The sequence below is a fragment of the Oryza glaberrima genome, chromosome 7, assembly GCF_000147395.1.
Source record: "Oryza glaberrima chromosome 7, OglaRS2, whole genome shotgun sequence".
Classification (NCBI taxonomy): Eukaryota; Viridiplantae; Streptophyta; class Magnoliopsida; order Poales; family Poaceae; genus Oryza; species Oryza glaberrima.
In genome coordinates, this window is record NC_068332.1 from 25293139 (window position 1) to 25317371 (window position 24233).

The window sequence follows — 24233 nt, forward strand, 5'->3', positions numbered from 1 at the left end:
GGAGAGTGATGATAATATGTAGGCTGCTCGATTATTCTCCATTGAATATTTGAATGGCTCAACAATCCGGAGGTGTTGCTTTGTGGATCTTTTAGGAAAAAGTTATTCCGATCTCTACACTAATTAGAAATACACCTGTTGTTTAATTATAGACATTAGAATTCAAACCTAGTAAACTCTGCTTCAGTGATAGTGCGCTTTTATGTACTTAAAATGGTCCGTTGAATTATAGATATTAGAATCTAAACCTGGTAAACTCCGCTACACTAATAGTGTGCTATGTACTTAAAAAGGTCCGATTGGTGGCTAATAAGCTCGCACCAATAAGTTATTACTCAAATTACGTAGTTACATGTATTTCTAATATAACTAGTAGTACTAGCAAATATGATACATTATCACTCACTAGTAATTACTATTATAGAGCATATTAAATCTCATCTCATATAAATATGATACGCATAATTATATCAAATCATCATCCCGTTCACATCATTTACACAGTATCTCAACATATATCCATATATTATTTCAATAATATTTGTCATAAATTGATCCATACATATCATAGTAAAGCGTGGGTATCATCTAATTACATTAGGTTGAACATTCATATTTCCAACGATACTCACTTGGAACATGTTTGAGGATGATTCTAGTTGTTATACCGTCTTTTAAAATCTTCAATCACCCTAAACAGTTTAGATTCTCCCGTAGATATCAAATTCTATAAATATGTAACTGTACAATCTAGAAAATAAGCTAGTAAAAACCAAAAGATAAGAAACTCTCTTTCTATATTCTCGTTAGCTGATTACCGATAAATTGCTTCTCAATATTTTTGACTCCTTAGGACATTTCCAACCCAATGACTAGAATAATGTTTATAGTATTAAATAAGCTGCCACCTAAAATAAAAAATGATGTGACAAGTGAATAAATGAGGAAAGAAAAGAAAACCATGTCTTACATGAGACATAGTTTCTACACAACATCCAAGACATAATGTGAGATAATTTGCATTAAATTTAAGTATGGAATAGTGGTATTTGCATTGGAAGAGTAGTGTCTAGTACTAGTTTCTTGATGATGTGGAGTTTATGGAAACTATGTGTCATGAGTTAGAAATGGCATTATAACAAGTTTCTAGTTCCTGCTTTAACCACCAACTTTCTGCCAAACTTTGGTACTTTAGGTAGTTTTGGAATATTACAAGTGGGTCCCACTCCACCTCTTATACATACACCTGCATGCTGAAGCTGTGAAGCATATCATCACTCCACTCCATCACCTCCTGCTTGAGCAAGCAAGCAAGCAATCGCTGCAGCCAACTGTTCGACCAGAGCGAGTTAGCCATGGCGTACAGAGTTCTTGAGGTGACCCTCCACTCGGCGAGGGACCTGAAGAACGTCAACTTCATCTCGCGCATGGAGGTGTACGCGGTGGCGACCATCTCCGGCGACCCGCTGACGCGGCAGTGCACGCCACCGGACCCCTACGGCGGCCGCCACCCGGCCTGGAACGCCACGCTCCGCTTCACCGTCCCGCCCACCGCCGCCTCCGCCGCCGGCTGCCTCCACGTCCTCCTCCGCGCCGAGCGCTCCCTCGGCGACCGCGACATCGGCGAGGTCATCATCCCGCTCGCCGACGTCCTCTCCGGCCCCTACGACCTCGGCGCCCGCCCGCCGCAGTTCGCCTCCTACCAGGTCCGCAAGCTCCACCGCTCCGAGACCCGCGGCGTGCTCCACCTCTCCTACCGCCTCGGCCCCGTCGTCGCGCCGCAGTCCGTCTTCGCCTACCCGGCGCCGCCGCCGCCGCCGCCGCAGCTGTTCGAGACCGCTCCTCCCTCGCCGCCTTACGTTCCCCCACCACCGGACGCCTACCTTCGTAAACCGTCGCCGCCGTCTCCACCACCCGCCAAGCCGTCGCCGCCGCCACCGCCACAGACACAGACACAGCCGCTGGCAAAGCCGCCGGCGCCGGCGACGCCGTCGCGAGCTGGCGGGCACGTGGCGGCGCTGGTGCCACCTGCGGTGGCGAAGGCCGACAGGCACGTGTCGACGCCGTCACCGGCGAAGGCCGACTGGCAGATGGTGGGCACGCCGACGGCGACGAAGGGGGCGAGCAAGCATGGCAGCCTGGAGTTCGAGCGGGGGCTCAACGCCGGGCTGGTCGGCGGCGCCATCGGCGGGATGCTGGTCGGCACCGAGATGGTGTCCGACGCGGCGTTCTACCACGCCGGCTACAGGGCCGGGCTCGCCGACCGCGACGGATGGGCCGTCTACTAAACCGTCGTCGCCATGGCTGCAGGTGCAGCGCCATGCATGGTCGGTCGGCGAAGATGCTTAGCTGAATAAAAGTCTCGGGTTTTCTTTTTTTGGCCTTTTGAGATTAGCTCAATAAAAGTCGATGAAATTTACTTTGGCTGAGAGTTTGCAACTCTTCCTCTTCGGCTAGTGAATTAATCGACTTGTTGTATATATTTTGTTACTGGTTGTGATGTAATATATGGCCACGAAAATCCAAGAACATGACATGCTCATTAGAATGGCTTTTGAGAAATTAAAAAAAAGTTCGAAGAAAATCTTTGAAAAGGGGTCGGGAGTTCCTGCTTTTTTATTATGGAAGAAAGAAAAGAGGTAACCCAATTTGTTAAGGAAAATCGGACCCTAAAACTTTATCATTGTACGATTAACTTAAGAAAAACCGGCAAGAATCTCAATGAAGAAAATAACAGGACTACTCAAAGACGGCATACCACTATAACCTAGCACCCTTAGGACTAAAGTACCGATACAAGTCATCGTTGTCAAGCTTAAAGTATAGGAGTACAAGCAACTCCGACTTTCTATTACAAACAAAAGCCAACGATCACCTAATGTGGGGAGCGTGCCCAAACTCTAGGACCATGAAAGAAAAACCGCAACGACGCATCTAAGAAGGAAAATTTATGGTGCCGGTGACATCGCCTCTAAGGAAGAAAGGAGGGAAATATAAGGTGCCAATAGACGTCGATGTCAAAGGCTTTCATCCAATATTCTCCCTGCCAACTACACCATTCACAAGTGCCTCCTCTACATCAGGAGGAGTTAAATGTTATCATTACCAGGCTCATCAACCCACCCCCATCCATGGTCATGCCCTAGTCTCGTTGGATTGTTAGGAAACGATAGGCGAACAAACGATAAAGAACAATAGATCAATCACAAAAGACACGAGATTTAACGTGGAAAACCCTCCCAAAATAGGAGAGAAAAAAACCACGGGCGCCAGCCAGCAAAATATCTTCACTATATCTGAGGTGAGGTTACTTCACCGCACGGCGGCTTACAAGAGATATATATATAGTGGAACCCTAAAAGGGATGATGATCCGTACCGCGGGGGCTCCGCCCCCGCACCCCCGAGCGTCCCCAGGCGCACAGCCCAATGGGCCAGCTTCAGCCTTCGCTCCGCTACGGCAGAAGCTGGCCTTTATTAAGTGCAAATGAATTTGGATCACAACTCAACAAACTCCACCTTGAGACAAATTCCTTCTTGTAACATGAATCAATCCTTCACCCTGAACACAACAAAGACAAAAACCACTTTCGGCGCCAAATAGCCTCTCGGGCTAAACCACTATACCAACTAAGCTTGAGCAAAGCTCAAACTTAGCAACAGGAACAGCCTTTGTCATCATATCAGCAGGATTATCATGAGTACTTATCTTGCATACCTTTAGCTTACCTTGCGCGACTACATCACGAACATAATGGTACTTGATATCAATGTGCTTTGTCCTCTCATGAAACATCTGATCTTTGGTGAGGCATATAGCATTTTGACTGTCACAAAACAAGTTAATGCAAGAATCAACTCCACAAAGCTCAGCAAACAATCCTTTCAGCCAAACTGATTCTTTACATGCTTCAGCAATAGCCATGTATTCTGCTTCAGTGGTAGACTGGGCAACAACAGGCTGCAACGTTGCCTTCCAACTCACAGCACAACTACCAATGGTAAACACATATCCTGTGAGTGACCTTCTCTTATCCAAATCTGCAGCAAAATCAGAATCCACATATCCAACAAGCCCCTTATCAGTCCTGCCAAACTTCAAGCAAGCATCAGCTGTGCCTTTGAGGTACCTGAAAATCCACTGAACAGCTTTCCAGTGTTCTTTACCAGGATTAGCCATGTATCTACTAACCAAACTCATAGCATGAGATAAATCTGGCCGGGAGCAAACCATGGCATACATCAAAGAACCAACAGCACTAGAATATGGAACTCTAGACATGTATTCTACATCCTCATCAGTACTAGCACATTGTAAAGCTGATAATTTAAAATGAGGTGCAATAGGAGTGCTAACAGGCTTTGCATCATGCATGTTAAAACGCTGAAGAACCTTCTTAATGTAGCTTTGCTGACTAAGAAATAACAAACCAAAATTTCTGTCTCTAGTGATTTCCATACCTAGAATTTTCTTAGCAGCACCAAGATCCTTCATATCAAACTCACTACTCAACTGTTTCTTCAATTTAGTGATTTGTTCCTTGCTCTTGGCAGCAATCAGCATATCATCAACATATAACAGCAAGTATATATGTGATCCATTAACAAATTTAATATACACACAGCTATCAAATTCAGACCTCTTAAAGCCATGTGACAATATAAATGAATCAAACCTTTTATACCATTGACGAGGAGACTGTTTTAAACCATACAAAGATCTTTTTAACTTGCAAACATAATCCTCCTTACCAGGTACTATGAACCCTTCTGGCTGGTCCATGTATATCTCCTCCTCAAGCTCTCCATGTAAAAATGCTGTCTTCACATCTAACTGCTCAAGCTCAAGATCATGCATAGCAACAATACTGAAGAATGTGCGAATTGAACTATGCTTTACAACTGGAGAGAACACATCATTATAATCAACACCAGCAATTTGACTGAAACCTTTTGCTACTAACCTTGCCTTAAACCTCGGAGGCTCGCTAGGAGATAAACCCTCCTTTCTCTTGAAGATCCATTTACAACGAACAGGCTTCTTCTGTTTTGGCAAGTGCACAAGCTCCCATGTGCCATTCTTCTCAAGAGACTGCATCTCCTCCTGCATAGCTGAGATCCACTTCTCACGGTCTCCAGAAACAACAGCTTCAGTGTATGTGGCTGGCTCAAAAGTATTCTCCACCTGTTCAGCACAACTAAAAGCATAATAAACCATATCACATTCCTCAATAAGACGGACTGGAGCTCCACAACTCCTCTTTGTTCTGCGATGGGCAATAGGTTCATCTTGAGGCTGCAAAACAGGAGGTGAGTGCTGAACAGTATCATTAACATCATTACCAACAATTTCAGTTTCCTGATCATCCACGTGCTCCACCTGCACGCTAACATATTGCTGCTCCTCATCTGAACCACCTGGTATGACATCTGTGGGCAAGCTGTCATTAAACATAACAGATTCATTGAAAACAACACTCCTGCTCATGAAGGTCTTGTTAGTTTCAGGATTCCATAACTTATATCCTTTTACTCCTGAACCATAACCTAGAAATAGACACTTAATAGCTCTAGGCTCTAATTTTCCATTATCAACATGAGCATAAGCAGTGCATCCAAAAACTCTCAACTGTGAATAATCAGCAGGCATACCAGACCATACCTCAATGGGAGTTTTCTTATTAAGTGGGATAGAAGGCGACCTGTTGATCAAGTAGCAGGCGGTGTTAGCAGCCTCTGCCCAAAAACGCTTGTTCATACGAGCGTTGGACAGCATGCAACGAGCCTTGGAGATGATGGTTCTGTTCATGCGCTCAGCTACACCATTCTGCTGTGGAGTGTACGGGATGGTGTGATGCCTAACGATGCCTTCCTTCCTGCAGTAATCATCAAAAGCATCCGAACAAAATTCACCACCTTTGTCAGTGCGAAGTACTTTTACCTCCTTTTCAGTTTGCCTTTCTATCATAACTTTCCACTCCTTAAAAGCAGCAAATGTATCATCTTTATGTTTCAGGAAATAGGGCCACACTTTTCTAGAGTAATCATCAATAATGGTAAGCATATAACGAGCACCACCAAGAGAGGGCTTACGAGAAGGCCACCACAAATCAGCATGTACATAATCAAGTATACCTTTGGTGCGATGAACTGAGGTATTGAATTTTACCCTCTTGTGCTTACCAAAAACACAGTGCTCACAGAACTTCATGTTACCCTGAGTGCAGCCATCCAGCAGGTTCCTCTTCATCAATTCTGCCATACCAAGTTCACTCATATGTCCAAGACGCATGTGCCACAGATTAGTCTTACTAGGTTCATCTTTAGTAACAGCAGCAGCGGTAACAGAACCATGTAATGTACTTCCTCTAAGGACATATAAGTTTGCAGAATTCATATCACCAATCATGTAAACAAGAGAACCTTTCGATACCTTTATAACTCCACCTGAACCGGAGTATTTGTATCCTTCTGCATCAAGTGTGCTGAGAGAGATGAGATTTCTCGCCATCCCTGGTATGTGTCTCACATTTTTCAGCGTGCATGTCATGCCATCATGAGTCTTGATCTGAACGGAGCCAATGCCCACGATCTCACGTGGGTTATCATCTCCCATGCGCACAACATCTCCATTCTGCACAGACTTGTAAGAACTAAACCAATCTCTGTTAATGCAGATATGAAACGAACATGCAGTATCAAGTATCCATTCATCATGACTAGCAACACAACCAGCAAAAACAACAAGACAATCTCCTGAATCAGAGTTTTCAGCACTGGTAACAACAGAGGCCTTACCATCAGATTTCCTTTTTTCCTTATTCTGCAGCTTGCAACATTCTTCAATGAAGTGATTTTTCTTTTTGCAATACTTACAGAACTTTTTACCTCTGGATTTAGAATGGCCTCTACTCTGACTCTTGTCACGATCATTGCTGTCATTGTAGGTTCTCTGCTCAGATCTACCTCTGACCTGCAATGCTTCGCCCTTAGAGGACGACGCATCAGACTGAACCATACCTTTCATCTTCTCCCTATTTTAGAGCGCCTCATAAACTTCCGCTAGGGTTAGTTCATTACGGCTTAAAAGTATGGTGTCACGAAAATTTGCATATGAACTAGGCAGTGAGCATAACAGTAAAAGACCTAAATCTTCATCATCAAACTGTACCTCCATCGACACTAGGTCGGCAACGATCTCCTTGAAGACCGATATGTGGTTCAACACAGAACCACTCTCCTGCAACTTGTGCGAGAACAACTTCATCTTGATATGCATCTTACTGGTTAGATCTTTAGACATGCAGATCGATTCCAGTTTGAGCCAAAGTTCTGCAGCAGTCTTTTCCTGCAACACTTCTTGCAAAATATCATTAGATAGATGAAGTTGGATTAGCGACAGAGCCTTACGATCTTTCCGCTTCTCCTCAGCGGTCCACTCAGTCGTTTTCTTCTTCCCGAAGCTTTCCAGCGCCTCATCAAGATCCGAAGTTTGCGCCAGAACAGCCCGCATCTTGACTTGCCACAGCGAGAATCTCGTCTTGTAGTCTAGCAGCGGTAGATCATACTTCATCGACGCCATCGCGAAACCCTAATCTGGGAACCAGCTCTGATACCACTTGTTAGGAAACGATAGGCGAACAAACGATAAAGAACAATAGATCAATCACAAAAGACACGAGATTTAACGTGGAAAACCCTCCCAAAATAGGAGAGAAAAAAACCACGGGCGCCAGCCAGCAAAATATCTTCACTATATCTGAGGTGAGGTTACTTCACCGCACGGCGGCTTACAAGAGGTATATATATAGTGGAACCCTAAAAGGGATGATGATCCGTACCGCGGGGGCTCCGCCCCTGCACCCCCGAGCGTCCCCAGGCGCACAGCCCAATGGGCCAGCTTCAGCCTTCGCTCCGCTACGGCAGAAGCTGGCCTTTATTAAGTGCAAATGAATTTGGATCACAACTCAACATGGATTTGTGCACCGCTCCCGACTGGCTTTCTACAACATTATCGCCGCCACCAACCCGAGCACCAAGAGTCACTTAGAGCCAGGGAGGGGAGAGTCGAAGCCTTTGCCGTCGCCTTCCTTGCAACCACGGTGGTTTCCGGCACTCTGCTCCGGCGGTGGTGAGACCCCGGGCGGCAAAATTTAAATTTGAAACAGTAAATTCGATAAATTCGATCAAAATCGGTTCAAATTTCCTGGCTCCCAACCCCGATATCTCACTCCCCCGCCGTCGTTGTGAACCCTGCTCTGCTGCTCATCAGTTGTAGACAAATTCGGACTCTGTTCCAAAATCCCAGTCGATCAGTTAATCCGAGACAGTTCAGTATAGTGCCAGCAAAATCAGCTAAACTCCGTATAATAGCAATCGGAAACAGCAAAGCAAGCAAGCAAGCCCGAAATCGACATGCTTACCAACACGAGTTCGAGTCCACTTCCATGCACGAAGCTATATATACATACATGGATGCATCGAGCTTTTGTTGCCAAAACAACGGAACTTTCCATCGACGATCTTGCTGAGAATTGCTAGCTCGATCAGCTCCGATCGAGATCATGATGACGGCAACTACTCCCCCCGCCGTCGCCGTCGCCGGCGAGAGCCCGCCGCCGCTCGTGCACCTCGCATTTAACCTCTACTCCACCGGCTTCATCGCCGCGACGGCCACCGGCTTGCGCGTCTTCTCCTGCTTCAGCTCGCCGCTCAACAAGGTGTTCGCCAGGGACGTCGAGGTGTGCCCGGAGGACGACGGCGGCTGCGGTGGCGGCGGATGGAAGGTGGCGATCGCCGAGATGTTCAACGAGGCGTTCGCCGCCGTCGTGTTCCGGCGGGAGAAGGGCGATGGCGGCGGCACCGTCGACAAGATCTGCTTCTGGAGCATCCCGAACGGGCGGATGTACTGCATGCACAAGACGCTGCCGTTCGACGGCGCCGTGCGCGGGGTCCGGCTGGTGGGGGAGTTCCTGCTCGTCGCCGGCGACGAGAGGGCGGCGCTGTACGAGCTGCCGCACGCCGGCGCGCCGCCGAAGAAGGTGAAGGTGGTGGAGACGGCGGCGAACCCGCTGGGGCTGGGCGCGGTGGTGCAGCCCGACGGGAACGCGCGGTTCGTGGCCGCCGCGCCGCAGAGGATGAAGGGGATGGTGCAGGTGCACCGCCTCGCCGAGGACCACGTCTACGTGCGCGCGCACTACTCCTCCCTCGCCGCCATCGCGCTCTCCGCCGACGGCCGCCTGCTCGCCACCGCCGGCTCCAAGGGCACGCTCGTCCGCATCTTCAGCACCAGCGACGGCAAGCTCCTCCAAGCGGTATGTGCATATATATGGCCCTCTGCTCTGCTTCGTTTTCAACTTTGGAATATACTCCCCCGTTCCAGATCATTAGTCCTTCCTTTTTTTTATTTTGGTCATAGTTAAACTACTTTAAATTTATAAAAAATAATAATATTTTTAACCTAAAATAAATATATTATGAAATTATATTCAATTATATATTTAATAAAATAAATTTGGTGTTGTAAATATTGCTATATTTATTTATTTATTACAAATTTGATTAAATTTAAAGTAGTTTGATTTTAATCAAAGTCGAAACGACTAATAATATGGAATAGTGGGAGTATATCGTATATCTTTATTTTTTTTCCCCTTAGATTGTTTATTTTTTCAAGTTTCATATTACAGTATTGAAATATGGTTTGCGAATAACTTTACAAGACCGTTTTGTCCTTTATTTTTGTTAGTTTTTTAAGTATGTGAAATTAATATGGCTTGTTTGCGAATATGAAAACTTTTTGGGTTAAATTTGCTTTAGTTAACTGATATTTAGTTTTAATGAGTATACTAGGTATGCTTTGTTTGCGAATATTTTGGTTTAGTTTTCGCTAGTTAGCTGATCGGTATGAAAATGGGATGCTAACGATCTCTGATCGTTACATTTAATAACTAATATAAAATCTTAACCGGCCACCCACAACTAACTAAATACAAACAACCACGCGCGGCGGCGGCGCACGTCGCTCTGCTATGGCGTCCCAAAACCCAGGCGACGGCGGCGACGAGCAATCGCCACCGCCGGCTCCTCCGTTTCCGGCGCGCCCCACCTACCTATCCTTCAGCCACGACGCTTCTTGCTTGATCGCCGCCGACGAAGCCTCCGTCCAATGGCGCTGCTGCGAGACCTTCAAGCTGCGCGGGCTCTACGAGGAGAGCGGGACCACCGCCGCCGCCGGTGACATGCGCGACCGGAATCAGTCGACGTGCGCCGTCGTCCGCCGCGCCGGCGCGGGGTTTGAGGTCAGGCGTTTCAGGCCGGGCTCCCTCAACTACAGCTCGCGCTACGACAGCGTGCGGATCGGCGGCGGCGACGACGACGACGACGTGCGGTCGGTGCACGTCCACGGCGACCGGACCGTCGTCGTGCACGCCGGCCGCGTGGACGTGTTCGGCCTCGACGACGAGAGGAGGAAGGCGGCGGTGCTGCAGCGGCGGGTGGAAACCGGGGACAACCGGGCCGGCGCCTGCGCCGTGTCGAGGGGGCCGCCCGGCTCGCCGTTCGCGTTCGCGTGCCCCGGCGTGAACGACGGCAACCTGCGCGTCGAGCGGTGGGTCGGGGGGGTTCACGCCGCTGGTCATCGGCGCGCACCGCTGGCGTGTCGCGAGCGTCGCCATGTCGTGGGATGCTAAGCTCGTCGCCACGGCCAGTGTCAAGGGCACCATTGTGCGTGTGTTTCGCGTCGCCGACGGCGAATTGCTCCAGGAGGTGAGATTGGCGGCGGCGCCGGCGGCTGAAGCAACTGCTAAAAAATCTAAACCCCACAACACTGAAACAAAATCTCTAACCAAATTTAGAGCATGCGTAAAATATTTTTCAATATTGTTTTTATGAATTTTAGGTTTTTTATTTATTACATTTGGTTTATTGTTTTGTATTATATGCGCAATATCGTTTAATTTAGCTATATTAGGATTGCTTTTTTTTATGATACGGAGGGGTATGTTACTGTGTTTAATGTAAACACCTCTTTGTTTAGTCCATTTCTTGTATTACTATACTATAAGTTTTTACATTTTATTGTTCACCAAGTTTTTCTTATTGTTTATATATTACATGCACAATATCATTTTATTTGGTAACAAATATCATAATGTTAAAAGATGCTTGTCATCCATTTCTAGATGAAAAGAGGCTTGGATAGAGCTGATATCTACAGTATTGTCTTCTCCCCCGATTCAGAGTGGCTTGCTGTCTCGAGTGATAAAGGAACCGTACATGTTTTTCATATCAATGTTTGTTCGCCATCTTCCTCCAAAACTGGTTGCCAAGATACAACTCAATCATATGAATCATATGGCGCAAAAGCAATGAAAAAATATGTTTCTTCTATAAAAGGTAATTTTAATTTTGAAACTTGTTTGTTAGCTTTACTTATCGTAAAAGGTAAATTGTATTTTGAAATTTTTGTGTATTATTTTATTTCTGACTCATTGATGATTTTAATATGCTTTCAGATTTACTTACATTAGGATATTTCGATCCAGAAAGGTCGGTAGCTCAATTCCATCTACGTGATAATGTAAAATACCTTGTCGCATTTGGTACAAGACCAAATAAAAATATTGTTCTTATAATCGGTATGGATGGAAGGTGAGTTAAATTGTGATAATATTTTCTCGACCTTTTCTTTCTTAGTTTAGATGAAAAAAATCTGACCTCTAATGTTTGTGCAGTTTTTACCGGTGTCAGTTTGATCCAGTAAACGGTGGAGAAATGAAACAGCTTGAGTACACGAATTTTTTAAATATGTAGGGATGATGATCTGTTCAAAATCAGAATATGTATTGATATTATCATAGTTGACAGAGAAGTTATCATTTTTTTCACTTGTCTTATTTCGATTTGTAGTTAAAAGATATTTTTGCCTTCATAGATTTGATTTATTTGTGTATATAGTGTCATCGTATTATTCTCTTTATAGTGTAGTGACACGATAATATACAATAATACTTAGCACACTTGAATCAAACTTAATTCTCTTAAACTGATTGATTTAATTTTAGTATATATAAGTTCTATTTAAGTTTAAAAAAATGATATTTTGAGAATAGAAGAATACTGGGATAACTATGAAACATGTAACATGTAGCTTGAACTATGATGTTCTTATTATTACCACTCTCTTCCTCGGGCTTGTTTGTTTGGATATTATTAGTGTATGGCGTCGTGATAGCGGGCTATTAAAACGTTGACACATGTCAAATCTAGCTCCGAAAGACAAGCAAACAGTCGATTCGCGACGATTGCCGAGAAAGCGACGATCTATCAAGCGCAACGCCACGCCTATCAATCCTAAATGGCTACGAAACACAAATATTCCCTTTGATGTGTGCTTGTGTACGTATATGTATGCACAATAATGTTAAACGTGAAAAACGTAAATAAATGTTTGTGTTGTACTATGTATCTTCCTAACAACCAGTCGAGTGCAAGTGTGCAACAACCAAGGGGTCATTATTACTGTAGATTAATAATAACCGTTCCTATAACAAGATTCGACACGAAAGTGTTCCTCTAAAAAAATCGACACGAAAGAGATCTATAATAACCAAAAAAAAAATAGTAATATTAATTGGCGCCCGCCTCCTAATTTTGCTGGTAAAAAAAATATAAAAATGTTTTTTTCGATTACATGGCAGACGCAAATGCGTGCGCACCATTATGCACGTGACACCACACTCGGATCCTACCGATTAAATATGTAGTTTTATGATACTCCATCTTAAATATGTAGTTCTGGGATAAATTTAGTGGTTAATTTGTAGTTTTATGAAACATCACCTTAAATCTATAGTTTTGTGATAATTTAGCTAAAATATTATGAAATTTAATCAAAACTTTAACACGGCCAATCAAATAACTAAAAATTTTGTTCATCAACAACAATAAGCATGTGCTCTTAAAAATATAGGCGTACCAATAGATGCACTGCTTTTCTGGTAGGATAAAAGGGATGGGAGATTGAGATATAGGAAAATGGATGAAGGGTTAAGATGTACTGCACCGAGGTTAGAAGAATGAGTAAGATTAAAAGATACCCTTTAGCCTTGGGATTTGGAATATTGTAATCCTATAGATAAAATTCCTAGAAAACCTGGAGAATTTCAATACTACAGGAGAAATTCATAAGGTCTTTGAACAAACATTTGAATTAAATCATTTCCTTTATAAGTATTCCTATAAAATAGATAATTCCATATAGATTACGGAGAAAAAAATATCTCATGTTTTTTTTTCTTCCTGCAAACTTTAAATCATTTTTTTGAACATTCAATATATTAAACATTAAAAGCACAAAACGTGCACTGGAGATACATGATTGTTTTTCTAAAGAGCAGCTTGTAAGAGTTGCTTTGTAGGATAAGTATTGTCATTACAAGTATGACTAATATTTTGATAATTCAGCACTTCAGATTCAACTTTAAATCGTTGCGTTCCTCATTTGTGTCAAGTAGAAGTTTCCTTTCTTTTTTTTTAATTTCGTTAGGAATTCAATAAGCATGATATTCCATTTCTATATTTTCTTCTATTTTATAGTTTTTACATGCGTTTTACAGGGTTGCTTAGTGGGTGGGATGTTAACGATTCCGATATGGCACTACCGTTCCGAAACTTGGCGGTACGATGTATTTCACGTAATCCGGTGGAAAACCAATATATTTCTAACAAATTTCGTGAACTAAAATTTAAACACAAATCCCTAAACTTACTAATACATTAAAAAATCGATCAGCTTCGACGAAATTTCGGTTGAATCCATCGAAATCAGATGGAAACAGACAGACTCTGATCGACTGCCATTATCCAAACAAAGTCTGATCTAGGGCTGTCAACGAGCCGAGCTCGAGCGAGCTCGTCTGCCTAAGCTCGAGCTCGACACAAGCTTGAGCCGAGCTCGAGCCTATTCCACATTCGAGCTTTTAGGCAAGCTCGGTTCGAGCTCGTTCGAGCTCGAGCTCGGCTACCGAGTTCGGTCATAAGTAGTATAATATATATTTTAATGATAATCTTTTGATAAGTATAATTATTTTCTAGTTAATCACACTAATAAAAGAGTAGAAAATGATTAAAATAAATATATTATGCTAACACATGCTAATTTATTGTGTAAATAGATACTAATATATATATTTACCTATTAGTTTATTATATTAATAAGGTGAACATGCAATATGACCTATATATAGTCAAGCTCGGCTAGGCTCGGTAGAAGCTCGAGTTCGTCTTGGTAAAGCTCGCGAGCTTTTGCTCAGGCACGGGTTCGGCTCGTTTGAAGCTCGAGCCGAGCTCGAATCAAGCCTAGAACGAGCCGGAGCTGCTCGCGAGCCGCGAGCTTTTTTGACAGCCGATCGATTGCCATGCCATCCCACCCACCGTTCGTTGGTTTGATGATGATCCAACGGCCACCAATTAAAAACCTTGTAGCCAAAAAAGAAAAAAAAATTATAAAAACCAAGAGGTCGCGCACCCAAAGCCCTAGTCCTCCTCCATCCCCAAACTCCGCCGCCGCCGCCGTCACCGCCGCTCGCCACCGCCGCGGCCGCCATGAGGGCGCTCGACGAGAAGGAGACGAAGATGGTGTTCGAGAAGCTGTTCAAGTTCACGGGGCCGAACCTGAAGCACCTCCTGGAGCGGCCGGCGGTGGAGGGGCCCGACCCGCAGGCCGGGCGCTACTGCCTCCGCCTCCACAAGAACCGCGTCTACTACGCCTCCGAGGCGCTCGTCCGCCGCGCCACCGCCGTCGCCCGCCCGCGCCTCGCCGGGGTCGGCACGCCCATCGGCAAGTTCACCCACGGCGGCGCGTTCCACCTCACCGTCCACGCCCTCGACCTCCTCGCCGCCCACGCCCGCCGCCGCGTCTGGCTCAAGCCCGACACCGAGCGCTCCTTCCTCTTCGGCAACTCCGTGCCCAAGTCCTCCCTCGCCCGCATCACCGAGAACACCAAGGCCAACGACGGCGTCGTCGTCATGTCCATGGCCGACGTCCCGCTCGGCTTCGGCATCGCCGCCAGGTCGGCGCAGGACTGCAGGAAGGCCGACACCAACGCCGTCGTTGTGCTGCACCAGTCTGACGCAGGCGAGTACCTCCGCCGGGAGGAGGAGCTCATGTGAGGTGAGGGCTGAGGCTTCATTTTACTCTTGTGGGCTGATTGTATCGTAGGACTTAGCTAACCTTACATATTATGCCTTCTTTTGTGTGCAACAATTTTGTCATTTGCTTAGCATGCGCCTAATTGGTTGAGATGAGAGGATTGTAGATGCCAAGTTTATTCAATTGCAATGCTAATTGGTTGCTAAATGAGGGGTGCTTGCCCCAGAATTTGTGAAATCAATCTTGCCAAATTCCGAGGTCGAATCGATGTTTTGATTTCAGAGTTAGCTAAATGAGGGAGTGTTTGGACCAGACTATGTGCTAAATTGTGTGAAATCAAGCATGCTGAATTCTGATATCGAACTGATGTTTCATTGGATACTTCATCGTTTTGACTGTATTTTGTGTATTAGTATTGATTACATTTGTCGATAAACCTTATGAGTTACAGCTGAGTTGCATTGCACAGACATTGTCTTGAATTTGGTATCCAAAGATCATCCTTATGCGGTTATGTCTGTCTTTGTAATGTGTTCACCTGCCTTCATTGATAACTTGGAACAGGAAGGATTCACTCTCCTCCTGTAGCATGCATTCTTCAGATTAGATATATGAAGTGGGTTAGAAAGACATGTTTTCAGTTTTCCATATAGGACATTGGGTGAGCTTGGCTGTAGGCAGCCTTTGGGCGATACTGTTTCTGTTATATACCTCTTTTTTTGTTCATCCATAGTGGATCGATGTAGAAGTTAGACTGATCATGTATAATCTATGTTCAACATGATTGGTTGGATCACTATTTTCTTGGTTCAGAATGAATCAAAAGGTTTCTTTTTTACTATTCAGTGCTGATACGAGCTGTGCATAGCATTGGAGTCCCTACAGGCCTACACTGGGATTGTGATTGTAGGTTTATGGTTTGAATATTTTTTTGGGTCCACGATTTTATTTTAGTTGTAGCATGTGCAGACTATTTGGTTGGCCTGAATTGCTGTAACTACATAAAACAGTTGTCACCCACCATGATACTCTGCTTCTTTTGTTCCCAATAGCCACCAAAAAAAAAAAAAGAAAGATATGGTGGTACAACCAAACGACCCTATGACCTGACTGTGCAGTAAACTATTCTTTGACGCCACATAACTTCTTTGCTTGATTACATGGTCTGTAGAACAGTTTTTCGTACAAGAATGAAGACACTCGTAGCCTTGTACATTCGGCTTAAAAGCGATTCCGATTGTGAATGCAATTCTGATTTTCCAGCTATCCTTCTTGCAGGTGTTGAGGTTTGACACATTGGCGTGACTGCAGGACTGAAGGATGCGCTTCCTCTTCATGCGATAATTCAAGTTTTTCTACCACCAGTAAATGTGCGATTTTTACCTAGTTTTAAGATAGTGGAGGTCTGTTGTATCATCTATCTAGTAGAAAAATTTTGTTCCCAGGCTGTTCTATGGGCCTAAAAGTGTTCTGTTAAGCTGTAACTTATCGGTAAGCTACTGCATGACTGAATGCTGCAGGCCTGCAGTAACATTTGATCGTGATCAATGATATACTTGTCTTATGGACTCTACGGATAAACCCTGTCTGTCCAATCTTCATCAGTTTACGTTAAAACCTCTGGATTTGTATGCATTTTGGCTTTGATAAGCAGATAAAACTTACAAATAAGATATGTATTTCCTTTATAGGAATAATGTGCATTGAAAGAGAGACACAATGACTGAAGGGTAAATACTGATCGATCAGCCACAGAAAAAAAAAAAATCAGAACGTCACTTGGCGACACAATCGTAAGTTCGTAACGCAGCGTCCGGGCGGTTGAAACTTGAGAGGCAAAAGGGAAACTGGAGTTGCGATGTCATAAACCGAGTGAAAATCGTCGTCTTCTTGTTCACTGCAAGCACAATGTTCAGAGTGCACACATACACCATGAAAAGAACGGCCTCCCCATCTCTTGTTCACATCTTCAATATGCTCCTCTGCAGAGGCCAGTATGCAAGGAATTGGAAGCTAACGAGAAAATTTAACAGGTAATGTCAAGGATACGATCATATCTTGCTGAAAGACCGGAAAATTTTGACAGGACATACATACTTTATGTAGTAGTATAAAATTGCACATTCCTGAGAGGTTTCAGCACTGATGTACGGGTAGTGGTGTATAATTGGGTAAGCCACGAACCCACTTTAGATCAAAATAATCAGTTCGTGATTTATTTTCGTTTATAAATAGGTTTCGCGGGTTAGCCTTAGCCCCTTGCACCCTGCCTACGGGTGTTAAATTAATTTTCAGTCTAACATGTAACAGCGATGAGGCTGGCCGCCAGCGGCGTCGGAGGACACGACGACAAGCACGGGAGGCAATACAGCGAAGATATCTCGAATCCTAGCCGCACGTTTTTAATCCAACGGGAGAGCTCTAATCCTAGCCGCACGTTTTTAATCCAACGGGAGAGGGTTTGCGCGTTCGTGGTCTTCAATATCATGGGACATTTAATTATTTGCCAGTTTTAAGATGTGCCAATTAATGATTTGCCACTCGCTGTTTATGACATGTGGACCCTCATGTGACAAATCATTTCAAACCACTCATAAGAGTGGCAAATAGTTAATTATTCCCAATATCGGAGTACGGTGGGGGTCGGAGTTTTATAAGCCCATGAAGCGGCCCAATATCTGAGCCCAATAACCTTGAAACCGGCGTCCTCAGGTTATCCTTGCACGGAAGAGAAGTCTGATGAGTCAATTAAAAAAAAAATCAGAACATGAGTCATTCACAAAGGAACACTACCCAAAAAAAGAAAAGAAAAGAAAAGAAAAGAAAGAGGATTGAGACATTCAGTATTTCAGTGCTAGCATGTTGTAATGCAGAGTCCAACAGAGAGTTATTTTTGCTGCTTTTTTATAGGCAGGAAAGAAATTAAACTTAATGGCGATTTCGCTTCTCAGAACAGAAGAAGGCATGACATGCAAATGCAAAGACTAGAGGATAACCAAACAACATGGATGCATTCAAGGCGCTAATATAGAGGAGAATCTGGGGGCCTTGGGGGTTCGGAGTTTTATTTTCCGACCTCCTTCATAAACAGTTGCATCTTGCTGCAAGAAATTCAGATAAGTCATTGATGACGTATACCATGCATTATTAAATTTCATATAATCATGTATGAGAGGTTTCAGTAGTGAACTAGCGATGGATGTCAAATGCCGAGTCTCCCGTGCAACAGAGATGTTGGCTTTGCCTTCGCCGGTGTTTCAGTCCCTTTGCTGATCAGCCATAGAAAAAGTTCAGAACATGAACTCATTCACTTGGTTCTACGAGGATGAATTCAGACATTCAGTGCGTATACCGTGCCGTAAACTCGTAATGCGGCGTTGCGGTGTCCAACTTAGAACTGATTTTGCTATATCTGCAGTCTGCACATCTCACACATAGAAAAAAGGGGGAAAAAAATCTGTGGACGAGGGGGTTCTGGGTTTTGTTCTCCGACCCCTGTAAATTGTAAGACAGCCAACTAAACTCGCAGTAATCTGCTTATGTTGTGTTCGTATGTCTACTCTCTCAGATTTTTTTTGGTGTCTGCTTTCATTTCCTTGCACCGAAGACTGATCAGCAACTGAAAAACAAAACAAGTTGAGAATGCGATTTGGTTCTACTTGTATCAGAGGGGAACAAGGGGAAAGAAACAATCACCGTTGCTCCACTCTTACGTCAAAAAAAAAAAACCGTTGCTCCACTCGAATGTGACGATTGATCATCATGCAACTGATGCCTCGCTTTTCAGAAGATGGCACCACATGCAAAGAAGCTCTGAATCTCTCTGAACCTGTGAATGGGGTTCGGAGTTTTATTCTCCGAACCCCCTAAACAAATCGTTGGATTAAAACGTGCGGCGCCAAATCCTTCTCCGTCGCCGGCGGTGCCAATCTCACCTCTACTCCTGAAATACTGAAGGTGGCCACTCTCCCTGATTTTTATTTTGTTGCTGTTTGTTCTCAGTTTCATGCGCAGAAGACTGATAACCAACTAAAAAAATTACGGTAACTTTGTCAATCTCAAGTACTTGCCGATCCAGTCTCGAAGATGCTCATAGGGATAGAATTTGTGTGCGTGCGTTCATAGAGGTAAGTGTGCGTGTGTTATAAGTGTCTGTATTATACTGTATAATTCTAAAAGGAAAAAAAAATATTCAGAACATGACCTGGTAATTCTATCATAACTTCGCTGATAATTAATCAACTGCTCGAACTTCGCTGTTCAGAAGAAGGCATGAGTGCATGACATCAACTTCGCTGTTCAGAACTTCTATCAGTGATCGGTAGGAGGGGTCGGGGTTTGCTTCTCCCACCCCGAGCACGGACAGTCTCGAAGGCCTCTTTAGATTGTAGCTAAAATAAATTTTATGCCAAAATTTTGGCAAGTGGCAGGATTTCTTATATATTTATCAAATTTGGCAACACACTAAATATAGATAACTTTTTTACAACTTTATTAAAAAAATAGTATGGTTAAAAATAACATCAATCTGAACAGCCTCTAGGGTTCTGAATGACAGGGGGGTTTGGAGTTTTTTCTCTTCGACCCCTAGTTTCCTTTAGAATATGCATTGAAAGCCACTTGGAAAGAAAGATGCATTATTATTACACAAAAGTAGAACAAAAAATAATGCGCATCCGGGGAATCGAACCAACCAACCCCTAGTTTCCTTTAGAATATGCATTCAAAGGCACTTGCGAAAAAAAAGATGCATTATTATTACACTAAAATATGCATTGAAAGCCACTTGCAAAAAAAAAGAGATATAGCATAATTATTACACAAAAAAAAATAAAAAAATGAATTATTATTACACAAAGATATGCATTGAAAGCCACTTGAAAAAAAAAGAGATAGCATAGTTATTACACAAAAATGGAACAAAAAATGCATAAATAGAGCAAAAATAATGCGCATCCGGGGAATCGAACCCCGGTCAGTACCGTGGGAGGGTACTATGATACCACTACACCAGATGCGCTTATTTGAGCTGATAGATTAATCGTTTACATTTTAACAAAGACTGACAAGCTTTTGAAAAAAATGAACTAAGCCATCACAAATGATTTATAGGTAAAAGTTTTCTTACTTTGTGTTATTTGCCGTTTAAATTCTGATGTTAAAAATAGAATATAATGAAAAAACTTCAAAGTGACTTAATTTTTAAATTTTAGGATAATAGCTCGCTTCATGGCAGAATTTCTCCCCTTTTAATCGTCTCATTTCCCAAACCTCGCCGCAGATAAGGGAGGGAAGGGAGCTGAACCGGCGGCGAAGACGGCGTCGCTGAGCCCGGAGAAGCGCCTCGCCTCGCCGCCGACGGCGAGCGTGCTCAGGTGTCGCAGCGGAAAAGGTCTGGCTCAATCCCTCCCCTCTGTCGCTCGCCCGCTATCTCGTTGTACGCGTTCTTCTGCCGGCCGCGCCTATGATGCGCCATGGTTTTGTTGCGTAGATCTGTGTTTTAGGTGCTGATCTGCGGAGTTTAGTTTGGTATCGAGTGGATTGAGCTGTGATTTAGCTACCCAGGGCAGGGCAATCCTTCTGTTCATTGTCGATCGTTATTGTAGGAGATGATAGCCATCTAGCCGCTGCCAAAAAAAAAAAAAAGATTCTGTAGTTTAGTAGCCTTCAGCAATGAGAGCTTCCATTTTATTAGTTTCAGATTCATGACTGTGGTCGTGTTTACTGCTTGTTGCTCTGGTGATACCCTGCCCAAATTAGTCATTTATGTATGACCAACGTGTGGGAATTGTGATGGAATGCGAAATTGTGAAATTGTTGATACACAAGGAACCATGGAATCAGGCAAGATTGCTGATACATGATAGAAGCAGAACACTTAGCAATTTGATAACCCCATTAGCTTGAACGTTATTGTAAAGCCTGGGTACTGTTAGTTCTACTTCTACTTTGCACATACAGTAACTGTCAAGCTAATGGTGCTGCCAGTTTTACTTTGCACTTAATTTATTTGTGGTGAGCAAGTGTAATGGTCTCGCTAATGGTGCCACTAGTTTCTTAGTTTTTATATTTAGGTATTTGGGACTTGATAGGTTGAGGTTGTTCTAGTGTTAATATTTTGTACCTCTTGATACTTAACAGGGCAAAACATCCGGAAGTTGGTAAAGGATGGTTGTGTCATAAAAAACCCTCAGAAAATCCCCTCCAGGTCTTGTGCAAGGAGGGCACATGAGGCCAAACAGAAGGGATGCCACTCTGGATATGGAGTATTTAGTTGAGTAAAATGATCAAGCCTATAAATGTGTACCTTAACATGTACTTCCTCCGTTTCATATTATAAGACTTTCTAGTATTGCCCACATTCATATATATATGTGTGTCTAGATTCATTAACATCTATATGAATATGGGCAATGCTAGAAAGTCTTATAACCTGAAACGGAGGTAGTACTAGCCAATCATAGGGGTTCCAGGGAGGGTGGACTCCCACCAAGATTCTGTGGATGAGGAGGATGTAAAAAGCGTCCTGAGGCACCTGCTGCACAAGTGCCGGGAGGCCAAGAAGATTGACAAGCATACTATGTATTATACCATGACATGTAAATGAAGGTCAAGGGTAACATGCTCAACAACAAGAGGGGACCTTATGGAGAGTATCCACAAGTGCAAGCTGAGAAAGCTAGGAAGAGAACTCTTTCCGACCAGTTTGAAGCCAAGCTTGCCAAGAGCATGGCAAGCCAAGAAAGGAAGATTTCCAGGAGGTAGGAGAGGTTGGCTCAGGTAAGATATTCATAAGGTTCTATGTGCCACTTGGAAAATTATTGTTTAAAAAAATGTTCCTCTTGTTGACCACTCACTAGAGCCATTTTATTCTAGGAAAGATCCGATAAGTGGATGCTTGTCGTCAATTATGTTGAGATCTGCAGCTATCATATGTATGGCATTTCGTACTCAGCAGCAGCCTATGCATTTGATTGTTGAAAGTGCATGCTTGCCAGCTGTCTTTTATTCAAACTACAGCCTTGTTTGCATTTTTGTTTAGATATTACTGATTTTTTCTTCTCTGAAGCTAGTTACATAGCTCAATTTTGTTTATAAAACTATATTATAACCTTTGGTTAAATATTTGCAATTTTCATCAAATAGGGACCGGTAACCTGCACCAGCTGCTGCAGCTCCAGCATATGTACCTTGAAACTGCTTTTTTCTCTTTCACGGCTATTAGTTCTTTGTTTGCTTATTATCTGCCAGTTTCCATTGTTTTAGGGTACCAAAAAAAGTGGAGGAGCCAAGAGTTGCTAAGAAGCTTTAGCTTGCTGGTCAGTTGGTACCATTGAGGATTAGCCTAATTTTGCAGCTCTGAACTGTTTTGCTCTAAATCAAATGTCCTGTTTCAGATACTTTGGATATCATATCGTGTTCGTTCTGTTGGATGTAGTAGACTAGTAGAGATGTTTACGCAGTCTCTTAAACACACTTGTGCTCGTAATTCTGCTGATGTTTATGAATCTAGTTTTGCAATACTAAACAATAAACAGTTTGTGGTTGTTTGGGCGCCTTCACACGGTTGGTATCTTCCAGCTCCGCTACCTGTTCTATCAAACGTCATCTTATATGCTTTGTTGATCAGAGGTATTTTTCACTTGTAGGTATTACTTGATTATCTCCCTTTAAAAGGTGAAAGCCGTCATGTTCGTGAATTTAGAATTTAACAATATTCGATTCCAAAACAACTAATAACCCATCCTATAACAGTTAAAAAAAATTAATATTAAAGACTTGAGGTAATACTTGAGAAGCTTCTGCGTTCCAGGATAAACGGGAAGGGAATTATACTGGGAATGAAGGGAATCGGACCTGGTAAGTGGTAAATACCGAGTGGGAGGGTATACTAGGATACCACCCACAACACCAGATGCTCAGCACAAAATTTTCCATCACTTGTTTAAGGTCGAACTATCTCTTAAATTTGCTTATACGTTTTCTTGCAAAATATATAAATACCTAAAGGGCAAACCTCTCATTTCAATGTCTCTCAATATTCGAATAGTTTACTGAGAGTGAAATACCATTATTTCCAATATGAATTTTTCCGATGTAGCAATGGAACAAAAAGAGATTTTTTTGGAGGATATGTGGTTAGGATCATGTCCTCTCCAAGATTAATGCTCTTTGCTGTATAATGTGACTCGAAAGAAACATTCTGCTATAACGAAGGTTATGAATACAATATCGCTTAATATTTCAACAATATCTCATTTCGGCGAGCGATTGTTTGATCTAAATTGCTTGGTTGGATCCTGGTAAAAAATTGCTTGAATGGAACAATTTAGTTGAACAACCGGCTATGGTTACACTATCAAAATGATGAAAAAGATTGTTTTGTATAGTCTCGTTCAATGAAAGTGGTAGTTGTTCTATACATTCTATGTACCCCACAAAAATGAACTATAATGTGAGGATTTTTATAAGGATTCGGGTTCCAAAAAAAATAAAAACTTTTATGTGTTTTCTCTTTAAAAGTAATTCTAACAAAAGAAAAATTGAGAGGAGATAGCTAACATTGTTTTTTTAAATCTGCAAGAGATAATTCAACATCTGTTTTGTAGAAAAAATTAACTATTTCCCACTCTAGGAATGTACCACTCTTCAAATATCATTATAGATGACGTAACATACATAAGCTTACGGACCCATCGTTTCACTTATTCAGGGAATAAGCGAAGAGCTGCTTCTATAACCAATTCATCTGTTTTTTTTTTCAAATACTGACCGTTGTTATAAGAGTATAAGACCCACAGCTGATAATAAAAAGATAAATGGCAATGGGACCCACAACCAATAGCCAGAAACATCCCTAGCTATCTCTAGGGGGAAAAAAACTTGAAAGACTAAAAGACCACAAAGATAATAAGTAAGGGTCTCATCTTTTCGTTTATGTTTATTCTTATCAGCCAAAATTTGAATTTTCGACCTTAATTTGGAGTTGATTTTGGTGTTTTTTTCATCGAAGTTTATTTTTCAGTTTTTGCTTTTAGATCACTAACAACACGTATATAAAAGTTTTTATTCATAAATTA

At 43.0% G+C, this 24233-nt stretch overlaps 4 protein-coding genes and 1 non-coding gene across 5 annotated transcripts; 4 read left to right on the plus strand and 1 right to left on the minus strand.

Annotated features, from left to right (window-relative positions):
• Window positions 1-1283: 1283 nt before the first annotated feature.
• LOC127780693 (protein SRC2-like) lies at window positions 1284-2529 on the plus strand. The gene has a single exon (XM_052307641.1). It carries the CDS (start codon window positions 1356-1358, stop codon window positions 2286-2288), a length of 933 nt encoding a protein of 310 aa, XP_052163601.1. The 5' UTR covers window positions 1284-1355; the 3' UTR covers window positions 2289-2529.
• A 6037-nt stretch (window positions 2530-8566) lies between these two features.
• LOC127780344 (autophagy-related protein 18a-like) lies at window positions 8567-9833 on the plus strand. The gene is made up of 2 exons (XM_052307240.1): window positions 8567-9313; window positions 9819-9833. The coding sequence occupies exons 1-2, from the start codon at window positions 8567-8569 to the stop codon at window positions 9831-9833; spliced, it is 762 nt and encodes a 253-aa protein (XP_052163200.1).
• Window positions 9834-10030: 197 nt separating this feature from the next.
• On the plus strand, window positions 10031-11813 carry LOC127780345 (autophagy-related protein 18a-like). The gene is made up of 5 exons (XM_052307242.1): window positions 10031-10608; window positions 10709-10766; window positions 11183-11396; window positions 11516-11651; window positions 11735-11813. Exons 1-5 carry the CDS (start codon window positions 10031-10033, stop codon window positions 11811-11813), a joined length of 1065 nt encoding a protein of 354 aa, XP_052163202.1.
• Window positions 11814-14528: 2715 nt separating this feature from the next.
• Window positions 14529-16726, plus strand: LOC127778515 (uncharacterized). Its single transcript, XM_052305136.1, has 2 exons — window positions 14529-15174; window positions 16432-16726. Exon 1 carries the CDS (start codon window positions 14607-14609, stop codon window positions 15171-15173), a length of 567 nt encoding a protein of 188 aa, XP_052161096.1. The 5' UTR covers window positions 14529-14606; the 3' UTR covers window position 15174; window positions 16432-16726.
• A 3376-nt stretch (window positions 16727-20102) lies between these two features.
• Window positions 20103-20173, minus strand: TRNAG-CCC (transfer RNA glycine (anticodon CCC)). The gene has a single exon. It is a non-coding gene; the product is annotated as a tRNA-Gly (tRNA).
• Window positions 20174-24233: the final 4060 nt, after the last annotated feature.

Excerpts from the sequence above, each read along its gene's own strand:
- LOC127780693 (XM_052307641.1), top strand. The coding sequence starts at position 1,356 with ATGGCGTACAGAGTTCTTGAGGTGACCCTCCACTCGGCGAGGGACCTG.
- LOC127780344 (XM_052307240.1), top strand. The coding sequence starts at position 8,567 with ATGACGGCAACTACTCCCCCCGCCGTCGCCGTCGCCGGCGAGAGCCCG.
- LOC127780345 (XM_052307242.1), top strand. The coding sequence starts at position 10,031 with ATGGCGTCCCAAAACCCAGGCGACGGCGGCGACGAGCAATCGCCACCG. Across the intron at positions 10,767-11,182 it reads ACGGCGAATTGCTCCAGGAG|ATGAAAAGAGGCTTGGATAG; the intron begins GTGAGATTGGCG and ends ATCCATTTCTAG. Across the intron at positions 11,397-11,515 it reads ATATGTTTCTTCTATAAAAG|ATTTACTTACATTAGGATAT; the intron begins GTAATTTTAATT and ends ATATGCTTTCAG.
- LOC127778515 (XM_052305136.1), top strand. The coding sequence starts at position 14,607 with ATGAGGGCGCTCGACGAGAAGGAGACGAAGATGGTGTTCGAGAAGCTG.